General features: G+C 37.6%; 1 protein-coding gene across 2 annotated transcripts in view; it reads left to right on the top strand.

Annotated features, from left to right (window-relative positions):
• The window catches only part of FAM20B (FAM20B glycosaminoglycan xylosylkinase), a 51421-nt gene that overhangs the window by 27264 nt on the left and 8387 nt on the right, over positions 1–15770 (top strand). For both annotated transcript variants that reach the window (XM_077157115.1, XM_077157116.1), the window contains exons 4-6: positions 3180–3289; positions 14599–14770; positions 14977–15168. In XM_077157115.1, coding sequence (XP_077013230.1) covers positions 3180–3289; positions 14599–14770; positions 14977–15168 — 474 coding nt within the window. The remainder of the gene's footprint in view (positions 1–3179; positions 3290–14598; positions 14771–14976; positions 15169–15770) is intronic.

The raw sequence follows: 15770 nt of genomic DNA on the forward strand, positions 1-15770 counted from the left end.
TTTGAACCAAATAAACATCTCTCCCTTTAGTGTCACACAGAAGTTGATATTTTAAAATGTGGGTGATATCCTTTATCCAGTCTTCTGATATATCTTAGTCCTATCCAGATCATCTTCATTCATATCTCTACTTGACGTCTGATCTCTTTTTCAACTTTTTAAACAGTTCCTGCATAGGATACTGCTACCGCTGACTTTCTTAGCTTCAAAACTCTAACTCTGAGTCTCAGGTGTCAAAATAAACACCTGAAGTTTCTGGGAAAGACCACAGTATATTCAAACAGCCTGGTATCTCCGAATTTAGAATTAATCTCTTGATTTTTATGCTATTCTGACAAAATTGTTGTTTTCCTTGCTTTGGGGGCATTTCCAAGATTTGGGACAGAGTCAACAGCCATGAACAATGGATTATTTATTAGATAGCCATTTCTAAAGAATTTCCAATGACATGGGAAAAGGCTCATAATATAATAATGAATGAAAAACAGAATACAAAACTGCGTACAGCATTTCACACCTACTAGAATGGCTACTATTACAAAAAAATGGAAAATTACCAGAGTAGGGGAGGGTATGAAAAAATAGGTGTGTAAAATGGTGTAGCTTTGCTTTAGAAGACAGTTTGGCAGTCCTCCAAAGTTAAGTAAGAATTTTGCTGTATAATCAGGCAGTCCCACTTCTAGGTATATATCCAAAAGAATTGAAAGCAGGGACTTGAACAGCTGTTTGCACACCTATGTTCATAGCAACATTGTTCATACTTGCCAAAAGTTGTAAACAACCTGTATTAGTTTGTTAATGCTGCTGGAATGCAATATACCAGAAACAGAATGGCTTTTAAAGGGGTATTAAAAGTGTCTATCATCCAATGAATGGATAAACATATGTGGTATATACCTACAAAGGAATATTATTTAGCTGTTAAAAGGAATAAAGTTCTGATAGATGTGACAAAATGAATGAACCTTGAAGTCATCATGTTGAGTGAAATAAGCCAGACACAAAAGGGCAAATATTGTATAATCTCAGTGATATGAAATAATTAGAATAAGCAAATTCATGGAGTCAGAATCTAGAATCTAGTTATCAGCTGGAGAGGGAGAACGGAATAGCAAGTTAAGACTTAAAATGTATAGGGTTCCTGTTTGAAACAGTGAAAATGTCTTGGTTATGAATGGCGGTGATGGTAGTACAACATTGTAAATGTAATTAAGAGCACTGATACACACACACACACATACACACGCATACATGTATGAATGAGGTTAAAAAGGATTGAGTCCTTTTCTGTTTTTGGTCTATTGGGGTAGCTAGAGAAAATACCTGAAACTGTTGAACTATAACCCAGTAGTCTTGATTCTTGAAGATGATTAAATAACTATAGAGCTTTTAAGGTATGAACATGTGAGTGTGAAGACCTTGTGACTGACACTCCCTTTATCCACTGTATGAACAGATGAGTAAGAAAAAAAAGACAAAAAAATAAGCAGTAAGGGGGTATTGGGGTTATGGGATGTTTTGGGTATTGTTTTTTACTTTTATTCTTATTTTTATGACTTTTGGAGTAATGAAAATGTTCAAAAATCTATTGTAATGATGAATGCCCAGCTTTATGATGATACTATGAAACATTGATTGTATACTCTAGATGATTACATCTCAATAAAAAAATCGTTGGAAAAAAGGTAAAATGTTAAGTTGCATATATAGTGCTAGAATAAAAATTTTTGTAAAAAGATCCATAGAACTGCATGACACAGACAATGAACCCTAAATTAGACCATAGATTATAGTCAATAGTGCAGTTATGAAAATATGCTTTCATCAATTGTAACAAATGTACCATACCAATGCAAGGTGTTAATAATTAGGTGGTATATGGGAACCCTGTATTTTATACATGATTGTTCTGTAAACCCACAACTTCTCTAATAAAAAAAAAATTTTAACTACATAGGGTATAATCTCAGTTTATATATATACATAATTGTATTTGTTCATATGTACATGTTGAGGAAAAATGCTTATATGCCAGAATGTTAGCAGTTATTTCAACTGTAGAATTATGTATGATTTTTATTTCCTTTTTTATGATTTTTCTGTGTGTTCCAAATTCTGTCCCTCCAACTTTTCTTCAGTGAGTATGTATTCTTTTTTAAAAAAATATTTGTGTTCAGACATAAGGTAGTGCTTTTAGGCCATTAAAGAGATCTGTCTTCAAATGTATCTGTATTTAAGCTGTCCAATGGATTTGTCATTTCAGATCAGTCTGTGTAGTTTTTTGTTAGTGTCCTGTTTCATCCAGAGCTTTAAACCTGTGTGTATGGGTTTAGTCCCAGTTTTTTTCTAATGCTTTGATAAATTTACTTTTAGTTTTTATTAGGAAAAATTTCTAACAAAAAAGTAGAGACTAGTATAATGAATGCATATATTACATATTTAACAATTGTTCACATTTTGTCAGATTTGTGAGCCTTTTGCTGAAGTATATAAAAAAATTAATGTACATCCCAAACATATGTACTTCTGAAAATTAAGGAAATTGCTCTACCTACTCGTAATAGTTTTACATACTGAACATGATTACCATGTTCTTTTGTTTTTAACATTTTTTATTTCAAAATACAACAATATATGCAGAAAAGTAATACATTTCAAAGTTCAGTTTACCAAGTAGTTACACAGCAAATTTCAAAGTATAGTTTGGTTACTGTTCCACAATTTCAGGTATTTCCTTCTGGCTATTCTAATATACTAGAAACTAAAAAGAAACATCTGTATAATAATTCAGTAGTTATAATCCCTTGTTAATTCCAAACTTCTCGGTTATAATTCCTCTCTCTTATTCTCTCAATCTTCAGGATGGCAATGGCCATTCTAACTTCCTGATGTTGAAAGGAGGTATCTACATTATGGGATAGGAAAATGTAACTGGTTGATTTTCTGGGAAACACTGGTACCTCTAAGTTTCAGAGCTTATCTGGCATAGGGACAGTCTGGAGGTTTTAAGATTCTGAAAAATAAACTTAAGTAAAACTTCATATAGAGTCTTAGAGCCCTGGGGTTTTTTTTAGGGTTTTCAGGAATATTGTTGGTTGGGTCTTGGATTGTCGTGTTTTAAGGCTGATATTTAAAATATATTCCCAAAGATTTTTCTCTTCTTCAACCTTCCAAACCAGGATTCTGGGTTTCCGCCGAGCCCCCTTGGTGGTTGGCAGATTTGTTAATCTGCGGACAGAGATCAAGCCTGTTGCCACGGAGCAGCTGTTGAGCACCTTCCTAACTGTAGGTAAGAAGATTATAGGGGACTTGTAAATAGGGGAGTAGTCACTAAGTTCAGTGGGACATCGTTGAGCAAGTTTGACTTCTGGGAATTGAAGAGCTCAAGGGAATACAAAAAGCAAATCAGGCAACCTGTTCCCTGGTTACTATGGAAAATGGATCTAACTTAGGGTAGAAAACTGAAATTTTTCTTTGATGTGTCCTCTGTTTTGTTTGTGAACTAGGGAGTGAAGTCATTTACCAATAGCGAAAGCAGGTGTAATAACTTTCTGCTTGGTCTTACAGTTAAACCTCAAACTGATTTTGGCCTGAATCTGATACTGACTATGTATCAGTGGCTTGGGTTTGTTTGTTTTTTCATATACGTGTACTTTCTTGGAAATTGTCTCCTATCTTCTTAGAATTGAGGAAACCTTAAGGGGACTCTGTAGAGGAAATTCTCCTATAGGATTGCCTTTGAACCTGAAAATTCTGCTGCCTCCTACTACTCTGCATGGGTTAGCCTGCAAGTCAGTGTGCATGGAATTGGCTAGAGTCTCTGTGTTTTCATTCTGAGGTTAGGGATCTGAGCTAAAATTCTCACTTCTGTTCTCCTTGTGGGCATGATGAGAATGGGAAGAATTCAGAGGTGCCAATGGTCTCTTGCCTCAGCCTCTGCCTGGTGACATTTTCAATGACACAGTGCTCCGCATTATGATATGACTGTTGAAACAGACATGGCAAGATGAACTTCACCTTACTTTGCTAGTGTGAGTAGATTTATGTTTAAAATGAAGTGAAACTGAATATTTGAAAGACTTGTGACAGATTTGTTCTTCAGAAATTAAGTAGTTACAAGGCTGGGGCTCTGATTTTCTTAAAAATAGCAAAAGCATACACTGTCACTGATTTGTTTCACATGTTTATTTTCTAATCGAACCTTTGATTCTTCAGTTTTATGCTCAGCAAACATGACTCGAATTCTTGTTGGTTCTGGGATAGACAGAGGAGGTTAAGAAGAAGCCAGAGTCTCTGTCTCCAGAAACTCACAGAAAGTAACTCTCGATTATTGTAAGAAGTGTGGAGAAGGGAAAGACCAGAAAAAGCTTCGTAGAAGAGGTTTTTAACACTTGAACTGAATATTGAAGAATTAGTGGGAATTTTCTAGGCACACCAAGAGGGAAGGGTATTGGGCAGAAATAGGACATAGTAACAGAACTGGGTCATTAAGACCTGGAAGTACACAGGATTGGTGGCATTTGGAGAACAGTGAGCTTTTGGGTATCCCACAGGGATTTGGCTGGAGGTGAGAGTTTTTAATAAAGCGCTGATGTTAGTACAATTGTTTTTTTAATTATTAATAGATAACTTGGTATAATAATGACTAAATTCTGTTTAACCCTTGCAGCTTTATGAAGTACTTTCACACAATTGCCTTATTTGATTCTCTTGACAATAGAGTACAGTAAGTAGAGGAAATAGTCTACATGTCATACGTGAGAAGAGGCTTAGAGGGGTTAAATGACTTTCCCAAAGTCACAGAGCTACTAGTTGTTAGCCAGGATCCAAATCCAGATTTTAAGATTCTAAAGTCTTTCATCTGCTTATATTCTTTAATATCTATTCATTTATTCAGTGATATTTTATTTCACTTCTGTGTGACAGACTCTGAAGTAGGTGCTTAGTATACAAAAATGAATGGCACCTTCCCGCCTTCAAGGAACTTTGTGAAATGGGGGAGGCAGACAATATACAAAGTCCCCAAGGGAATGTGGAATGGATGAAAGTTAGGACATGGGTGGATTGATGAAGACAATATTTTAGCCAAGTCTTAAAGGGAGAATAGCAGTCCCCCAGGTAGATACAGTGGGAAAGAACATTCTAGGTTTGGACTGAACTTTTTTGGGGCCCTGGATCAATTTGGCAGTCTGGAAATGCTTATGAATCTCTTCTCAGAATAGTGTTTTTAAATATATGAGCTGCATAGACTTATAAAGAAAATCGATAATATTGAAGTATAATTTTTTTATCAAAAAATTCAAAAAGCAAATATGTGGTCTAGTAACATGTGCTTCCTAGTTAACACATTATATAATAAAATCTAGTGGTGATTTAATGTCTACCATAATTTCAAACTAGTTATGAGTGTAAATGATATCTTGAGATACCTGCAATACCACTAATGTGATATAAAAAAATCTGTGATTTATTTTGGTGACAGAGTCACAGATCATGCTAATACTGCCATAGTTTGCTCTCTCCCTTCATAATTGAAGAGAATGCTACACTTCAAATAGAGGTTAGTCAAAATAAAGAGATAATTTTGTTCTCATCTTATCCACAGCCCTTCTGAAATAAAAGGTGGAGGACAGAGCACGGACAAGGGTGATGAGAAGTGAGAGGAGAGAGTAGCTAGCTCAGCAGACTATAGCTTAGCTGAAGTAAAGGCTGTGTGTGGGGCTGTGATTGAGAAAGGCCATGTGGTCAAGTCAATATCATTGAAGTTGGACCTTGTACGCTGTGATTAAGTATCAAGACTTTCTCCTTAGGCACTGCAGGCTGTTATATGAGTTTGAACATGAAAAATTCAAATTTGAATTTTAGAAAAATAATTGTGGCAGCAGTTGGAGGCTGAATTGGGAAGAGGAAAATCAGGAGACAAAAGGGAGCACTTAGAGGCTGTTTATAGTAAATTCATATGCAGTAAGAGTCAGAACTCAGGTGGGGAGAGGGGATAGACAGATTTAAGAGATATTCAGGAATTAGAATGGAAAGGATTTGCTATGAACATTGGGGCTGGGAAGGAAAGAGAGAGAGACCAGAAAATTAACAGTGACGCCCGAGTTTCTGGATTGGATGACTAAGTGGATGATGACGCTGTCAGCAATCTTGAGAACTTATGGCAATGATCATACTGAGGGAGGAGGAGCAGAGGAAGAATGAATTTAATGTCAGATATTTTGGTTCCATGACAGGAACATCTAGGAGTAAATGTTGAGTAGTCATTTAGGAGCTAAAGTCCATAGCTTAGGAGAGAAGTCTGAGCTGAAGGTATAGATTTGATTGTCACAATTGATAGTTCACCCAAGGAGAGTAGAGATTGGGCTGATTGGCACACCAGTTTTGAAGTTATTTTGAAAAAATTTTAAATTTACATAAAAATTGCAGAAATAGTCCATGAAGCTTTCATATACCCTTCTGTCAGATTCCCCAGTTGTTAAAACTTCTCAGCTATTTGATAATAGGTCGCAAATGTGAATGCCTCATGAGTCCTTAAAACTTCAGTGACTGTTTCTCAACTACCAGGACACTCTGCTACATAATCACATTCAACCATGAAAATCAAGAAATAAATACTGATCCAGTATCACCATCTAATCCGCAGACCCTGTGCAGATTTTGCCACTTGTTTCTGTAATGCCCTGTATAAATCCAAGATTCAGTCTAGAATCATGTTGCATTCAATTGTCATGTCTTTTTTTTAATCATTTTTTAATTGATATATATTCACATATCATGTAATCATCCAAAGTGTACAATCAGGGGTTCATGATATCATCATATAGCTATACATTTATCATCACAATGAACTTTTTGGAGGTGTGTGTGAAAAATAACATATATACAAAAAAAACAGTAAATTTCAAAGCACATTGCAACAATTAGTTGTAGAACAGAGTTCAGAGTTTGGTATGGGTTACAATTCCACAATTTTAGATTTTTACTTACCTAGCTACTCTAAGATACCGGAATAGCAATATAATGATTCAGTATAACAAATAGCAATATAATGATTCATTTGTTCATGTTCATTTGTTAAACCCTATCTTCTCTGTATACGCCACCATTACGTCTTTAGGGGTATTTGGGCTATGCCCATTCTAACTTTTTCATGTTGGATGGGTCTATTGATAATATGGGTTAGTGAGATGAAACTATTTGATGTTCTAGAGAGGCTCTCCCCTCTGCATTTCAGGACTTACCTGGTCCAGGGACCCATCTGGAGGTTGTAGGTTTCTGGAAAGTTACTCTAGTGCATGGAACCTTTGTAGAATCTTATATATTGCCCTAAGTATTCTTTAGGATTGGCTAGAATGGTGGTTGGGTTTTGGCAAGTTATGATATTTAGCAAGTCTAACTAAAGCTTGCATAAGAGTGACCTCCAGAGTAGCCTCTCAACTCTATTTGAACCCTCTTAGCCACTGATACGTTATTTGTTACACTTCTTTTGTCATGTCTTTTTTTTAGTTTTTTATTAATTAAAAAAAAAATTACAAGAAAGAAACACAAACATTCCCAACACATACACTCAACAATTCACAATATCATCACATACTTGTATATTCATCATCAGGATCATTTCCCAGAACATTTGCATCAATTCAGAAAAAGAAATAAAAAGACAACAGAAAAATAAAATAAAAACAGAAAAAAAAAATTTTACATGCCATACCCCTTACCCCTCCTTTTCATTGGTCACTAGTATTTCAAACTAAATTTATTTTAACATTTGTTCCCCCTATTATTTATTTTTATTCCATGTGTTCTACTCGTCTGTCGGCAAGGTAGATAAACGACACATCAGACACAAGGTTTTCACAATCACACGGTCACATTGTGAAAGCTATATCATCGTATAATGATCATCAAGAAACATGGCTACTGGAACACAGCTGTACATTTTCAGGCAGTTCCCTCCAGCCTCTCCACTACATCTTGGATAACAAGGTGATATCTACTTAATGCGTAAGAATAACCTCCAGGATAACCTCTTGACTCTGTTTGGAATCTTTCAGCCATTGACACTTTGTCTCATTTCACTCTTCCCCCTTTTGGTGGAGAAGGTTTTCGCAATCCCTTGATGCTGAGTCTCAGCTCATTCTAGAGTTTTTCTCAGTTCCTTGATGCAGAATCTCAGCTCATTCTGGAATTTCTGTCCCACGTTACCAGGAAGATCCACACCCCTGGGAGTCATGTCCCATGTAGACAGGGGGAGGGTGGTGAGTTTGCTTGCTGTGTTGGCTAGAGAGAGAGGCCACATCTGAGCAACGAAAGAGGTTCTCTTGGGGGTGACTCTTAGGCCTAATTTTAAGTAGGCTTGACCTATCCCCTGTGGGGTTAAGTTTCATATGAACAAACCCCAAGACTGGGGGCTCAGCCTATAGCTTTGGTTGTTCACACTGCTTGTGAGAATATCAAGAATTCAACTTGGGGAACTTGAATTTTCCCCCGTTCTCACCATTCCCCAAAGGGGACTTTGCAAATACTTTTCCATTCACTGATCAAATCACTCTGGGATTCATCAGGGTATCACCTGGACAAACCAACAAAATCTCATGTCCTACCCAAAGTTCCATGTACTTAAGGTGTCCAACCAACTATCTACATAAGTTATATTAGGAGATGCACTAGTCAAAATATAAATTTGTAACAAAAAAACATTTTTTGCTTTAGTCTCACACGTAAGTTGAAATTTTAAAATATTAATTACCATCTATTTTCAGCACACTACAGTAATGATATTCTTTTGTTCTTCCTCGTGCAAAAACATTTTTAAAATTTGTACATTTAGTCACTATCATTATACACTCTAGGCATTCCTAGATTATACCATCTCAATCTTTATCGTCTGTCTTTCTTTGTGATTTCATTTATGCCCCAGCTCTCCTCCCTCTATCATTCTCACATGCAGCTTCATTCAGTGTTTTAACAAATTGTATTACAGTTAGGTAATATTGTGCTGTCCATTTCTGAGTTTTTATATTCAGTCCTATTGCACAATCTGCATCCCTTCAGCTCCAATTACCTGATATCTTACCCTATTTCTATCTCCTGATGGTCTCTGTTACCAACGAAATATTCCAAGTTTGTTCACCAATGTCAGTTCATATCAGTGAGACCATACAGTATTTGTCCTTTTGTTTCTGGCTAATCACACTCAGCATAATGTCCTTAAAGTCCATTCATGTTGTTAAATACTTCATAACTTTATTCTGTCTTACTGCATAAGCTGCATAATATTCCATCTTATGTATATGCCACAGTTTGTTTAGCCACCCGTCTGTTGATGGACATTTTGGCTGCTTCCATCTCTTGGTAATTGTAAATAATGCTACTATAAACATTGGTGTGCAAATGTCCGTTTGTGTCCTTGCCCTCATGTCCTTTGAGTAGAGACAGCATATACATGGGTCCTTTTTTTAATCCATTCTGCCAGACTATGTCTTTTTTTTTTTTATGTCTGCATTTTAACATAAGCAAATATCTTCTTTTATTCTTTTTTTGTTTGTTTCTGTTTTTTAAATTTATTTATTAATTAAAAAATAAACAAAATATAACAACATACATAATCAGTAATTCACAATATCATCACTTAGTTGCATATTCATCGTTTCTTAGAAAATTTGCATTAATTCAGAAAGAGAAACAAAAAGACAATAGAAAAAAGAAATAAAACGAACACAGGAAAGAAAAAAAAAAAGATTATACCTACCATACCCCTTACCCCTCACTTTCATTGATTACTAGCATTTCAAACTAAATTTATTTTAACATATGTTCCCCCTATTATTTATTTTTATTCCATATGTTCTACTCCTTTTTTTTGACAAGGTAGATAAAAGGAGCATCAGGCACAAGGTTTTCACAATCACACAGTCACATTGTGACAGCTGTATCATTATTCAATCATCGTCAAGAAACATGGCTACTGGAACACAGCTGTACATTTTCAGGCAGTTCCCTCAGCCTCTCCACAGACTGTTTTTTTTTTATTATTAATTAAAAAAATTAACAATCCATTCTACATATACAATCAATAATTCTTAATATCATCACATAGTTGCATATTCATCATTTCTTAGAACATTTGCATCGATTTAGAAAAAGAAATAAAAAGACAACAGAAAAAGAAATAAAACGATAACAGAGGAAAAAAAGATTATACCTACCATACCCCTTACCCCTCGCTTTCATTTACCACTAGCATTTCAAACTAAATTTATTTTAACATTTGTTCCCCCTATTATTTATTTTTATTCCACACGTTCTGCTAGTTTGTTGACAAGGTAGATCAACGCAGCATCAGACACAAGGTTTTCACAATCACACAGTCACATTGTGAAAGCTCTATCATTATTCAATCATCCTCAAGAAACATGGCTACTGGAACACAGCTCTACATTTTCAGGCAGTTCCCTCCAGCCTCTCCACTACATCTTGAACAACAAGGTGGTATCTACTTAATGCATAAGAATAACCTCCAGGATAACCTCTCAACTCTGTTTGGAATCTCTCAGCACAGACTATGTCTTTTGATTGGGGAGTTTAATCCATTAACATTCAGTGTTATTACTGCATGGGTAGTACTTTCTTCTACTATTTTGCCGTCTGGATTTTATATGTCATATCTAATTTTCCTTCTTTTTATCTTTACTCATAGTCTTCCTTTCTACACTCGTCTCCACACCTCTCTCTCTGTCTTCGTATCTGTCTCTAGTGCTCCCTTTAGTATTTCTTGCAGAGCTGGTCTCTTGGTCACAAATTCTCTCAGTTATTTTTTATCTGAAAATGTTTTAATTTCTCCCTCATTTTTGAAGGACAATTTTGCTGGATATAGAATTCTTGGTTGGCAGTTTTTCTTTTTTAATAATTTAAATATATCATCCCACTGTCTTCTTGCCTCCATGGTTTCTTCTGAGAGATCTACGCATATAGTCTTATTGGGCTTCCCTTGTATGTGATGGATTGCTTTTCTCTTTCTGCTTTCAAGATTCTCTCTTTCTCTTTGACCTCTGACATTCTGATTAGTAAATGTCTTGGAGTATGTCTATTTGGATCTATTCTCTTTGGGGTATGCTGCACTTCTTGGATCTGTAATTTTAGGTCTTTCATAAGAGTTGGGAAATTTTCAGTGATAATTTCCTCCATTAGTTTTTCTCCTCCTTTTTCCTTCTCTTCTCTTCCTGGGATACCCACAACACGTACATTCATGCGCTTCATATTGTCTTTCAATTCCCTGAGTCCCTGCTCATATTTTTCCATTTTTTTCCCTATAGTTTCTGTTTCTTGTCGGATTTCAGATGGTTCCATCCTCCAGTACACTAATCCTATTCTCTGCCTCTCGAAATCTACCATTGTAGGTTTCCATTGTTTTTTTTTTTTTTTTTAACATGGGCAGGCACCGGGAATCGAACCTGGGTCCTCGGGCATGGCAGGCAAGCATTCTTGCCTGCTGAGCCACTGTGGCCCACCTGGTTTCCATTGTTTTTTTCATCTACTGTGCCTTTCATTCCCCTAAGTTCTGTGATTTTTTTTTCCAGACTATTTCTTCTTTTTGTTCATTCCTTACCTTCTTTATATCCTCCCTCAATTCACTGATTTGGTTTTTGATGATGTTTTCCATATCTGTTTGTATATTCTGAATTAATTGTTTCAGCTCCTGTATGTCATTTGAATTGTTGGTTTGTTCCTTTGACTGGGCCATGTCTTCAATTTTCCTAGTGTGATTTGTTATTTTTTGCTGGCATCTAGGCATTTAATTACCTTAATTAGTTTATTCTGGAGATTGCTTTCACTTCTTTTACCTAGAGTTTTCTTGCTGGATGAATTTGTTGTCTATCTGTTCTTTGACATTCAGTTCAGCTTTATCTGGACCTCTAGCTTAAGTTTTGTTTAACAGATCAGAATTTTTCCGTCGTCGTTTTCTTGTTTCTTGCCCTGCTTGTATGTTGCCTTTTTCCCCCCACCCTTAGGAGGGTCTACGTAGGTATTATAGATGCCAGCCAGATTTTCCCAGACCAAACTGGCCTCCTATCAGGAGGAAAGAGTCACCTGCATTGGTTTTCCCTGAGGGAGACCCAGTAGGTTGAAAGACTTTCCTGTGAAGCCTCTGGACTCTGTTTTTCTTATCCTGCCCAGTATGTGGTGCTTGTCTGCCTGCAAGTCCCATCAGCATAAGATGATGCGGTACCTTTAACTTTGGCAGACTCTCCCTGCTGGAGGCGTGGTGGAGACCAGGAGAGGCTGTAGGCTGGTTTTAATGGCTTCAAATTACCAAGCCCTGGGGTCTGAATTCCTTGAGGGAGGGATTCCACCTGAGTTGGGCTTCATGCCTCCCCTGGGGAAGGCGCAGGCTCCAGACAGGCCCCCAAATGAGCTCGCTTCTGCTTATGCCTGGGACAGTTGCAGCCTGAGAAGTCCTACTGCTATATCCAAGTCACGCCTTTGTAGAAACACAGTCAGAAAACCCTCTGTTTCCTTTTTTTTTTGTTTTCCCTTTTTCGTCAGCCCTGCCCCCTTGGTGCCGGGGCAGAAAGAGCAACCTCCACCTTGACCAGGTTCACCTAAGCTAGAGGCCTATTTTCAGTAGTCAGAATTTGTTAATTAATTCCACAATTGGTGTTTGATTGTGCTCAGTTCCTGCTGCTGGTGAAGTCTCTTTCCTTTCCCCTCTGGGAAGCAGCCTGTGAGGGAGCGGCACCGGCCGCCGCAGCTTTGGGAACTCACGGTTCTGGGGGGCTCCAAGCTGGTCCAAACTGGGGTATGCTGTGTGTCTGGTCACTGATGTGGCCCCAGGAGCTGTTCTGTACTGTTTCTGGTTATTTAGTAGTTGTTCTGAAGGACGAACTAAAATGCGCACATTGTTAAGCCGCCATCTTGACCCGGAACTGCCATGTCTTTTTAACCTCCATCAATCTCAGTCTTTCCTTGTCATTCATGATCTTGACATTTTTGAAAAGTGCAGGTTCGTTGCTTAATGTATTATCTTTCAGTTGAGTTTGTCTGATGTTTCCTCATGATTTAAAAATTTTGTCAGGAGGCAGGCCACTGTGGTTGAGCAGGCAGAGTTCTTGCCTGCCATGCACCATGCTGGAGACTCAGGTTTCGATTCCTGGTGCCTGCCCATGCCAAAAAAAAAAAAAAAAAGATTTGTCAGGAATACCAAAGAAGTGGCATTGTGCTCTTCTGAGTACATCATATCAAAAGGCATACAATGTTGATTTGCTGTTATGTCCCATTACTGGTTGTGTTAACTTTTTTATCACTTAATTAAGATGGTGTCTGCAGAGTTTCTCCAATATAAAGTTAATAAATATGTTGTACTTATTAACTAATTACTAAGTACTTTGTAGGGAGATATTCTAGAACTGTATAAATGTTCTATTTCTTATAAAACTTTCACCCACCTGCTATGTGTTCATTGATGATTATTGCGTGAGTCACTTATTACTATGGTCGTTGTCAAATATTGAGTTTCTAATTCCATCATTCCTTCTAGATGTATTGGTTGCCATTCTGTTGAAGGGTAGAGCTCCTCCCCAGTTTATTTATAATACTATGGACTCACACTCTTATTTGCTCAATTGCAGTTTGTTACTATATCATTTTTTTTTGATGCTCGAAGTGTCCCCAGTATGATCAGTGGGAACCTATACAAGCTAGCTCCTGTGTCATTTTGGAATGCCTCTATCATTCTCTAGCACTTCCTTACTAGCTGGCAGTACAGATAGGCTCATCTCATCATTTTTCTGCCACAGCTCTTGAGTCAGCTATTTCTCCAAGCAACCCTGATTCCTTTTAATATGGTATTAAAATGGTATTTAGAAATTAATATGTGGATGCTAGGTGTGCTAATTTATGCTGGTGTATCATTGCTTTTTGCTTCTCTTGATGGATAGAGCTAGGAAATATATGTATGTATATACATACACGTTTATGGATACACACACATGCATCTGTATCTTTTTCTATATCAGATTGTATGTGTTAAAACCATCAATTCACATCAGTATTTCCAGTTCTAATCCAATACCACAGGATTTATTCTACCCTCTTTCTGTGTGGGTAACTCGTTTCTCCATCTGTAAGAAGCCTGGCTCCCATTATCCTCATTCTATTTCCTTATTTGCTGAAACCTCCTTTATATAACCAAATTCCTGGCCACAGCTTGGTCCCAGACATGCCCTCTCTGTACCCTGGGCACTCTGGCCAAAATCTCAGCCTTGGAGAAGGGGAAGAGGGCATTACTTTCTTTTAATTTCGGTTCAGAAAGATATCGATGACAGTTACTGACTTTCGAGAGAGAGGCTGGGTAGAAGATACACAGATAGGGAGGGAACCTTACTTTTTCATATATATCCTTTTGTATCTTTTGAATTTTCTACACTGTGTGCTTTTATTTCCTGTTTAGAAAATAAGTCAATGTTTTAACCATAGTAAGTTCAGGATCTTGGCTTTGACAGTAACTCTACTCAGCTGCTATCTTTTGCATTGTTTGGGGAGAATTGGAGTTGTCTTTCTTTCCTTAAGGGTTCTTGGCTCCTTTCTGTCCTTTAGGAAACAATACTTGCTTCTATGGGAAGTGTTATTACTGCCGAGAAACAGAGCCAGCCTGTGCGGATGGAGACACAATGGAGGGATCTGTCACACTCTGGCTCCCAGATGTGTGGCCTCTGCAGAAACACCGACACCCATGGGGCAGAACTTACCGAGAGGGCAAATTGGCCAGGTAAATAACTCCTGTGGCCCATTTTGGTTCTTCCCTGGCCCTGGCCAGTATCAAACCCTGCATAGGAGCCAGAGGTTCTACCCAAGACTCACAGGACTATGGGGTGAAGGGTGAACCTGCCAGGCAAGGATTCTGTTGGTTTTAAACAGTGCTAGCCACATGACTGGCATTCAGTAAATAACCCTGGTGATGGTGCTTGCCTCCAGGTGGGAGTATGATGAGAGCTACTGTGATGCTGTGAAGAAAACGTCCCCTTATGACTCTGGCCCACGCCTCCTGGACATCATTGACACAGCTGTGTTTGATTACCTGATTGGCAATGCTGACCGTCATCACTATGAGAGCTTTCAAGATGATGAAGGCGCTAGTATGCTCATCCTTCTCGATAATGCCAAAAGGTAGGACTGGCAGGACAACTGGTGTCAGTTAGGCATGACTATGTATAAAATAAGGAATTTTCTAGGGGTTCCTGGAAAACATCCAAAACACAGTTGACAGAAGGCACCCTTCCCATTTTCTGTTTGAGATCTTCACTGTTGGCACCCAGCCTCCCATCTGGGTTTGTCCTCACTCCCCCACCTCCCACCCCCTGTCAGAAAAAGGTGGTTCTTTCCAAAGAGCCAAAGATCCTGACAGACACCTGGAAACTAAGGTCTTTAATTTATTTCACTTCATCTTGCCTGTATGTTTATAATCTTGAGAAATACAGATTTGATTAAGAACATGTAACTTACTTACCATTAAATTTATTCTATCCAGTTTTATAAAAAATCATTCATAGGACATTTGCTACTCTTCTGGCAGTCTAGGCCCAGACTTTTTGCTATTGTAGGAAGAAGAGCAACTGCTTGATTATATGTAAAGACAAGTTACTTTTATCTTGAACCAGACAAGTTTATTCACTTTGAATCAGGATATGTCCTTATTGTTTTTTAGACCTGAGCTATTTGAAGAGTGCAGTGTATTTCAGTTTGTACTATCTATTCTCCATGTACCCATT

The sequence above is a fragment of the Tamandua tetradactyla genome, chromosome 4 (genome assembly GCF_023851605.1).
Source record: "Tamandua tetradactyla isolate mTamTet1 chromosome 4, mTamTet1.pri, whole genome shotgun sequence".
Taxonomy (NCBI): Eukaryota; Metazoa; Chordata; class Mammalia; order Pilosa; family Myrmecophagidae; genus Tamandua; species Tamandua tetradactyla.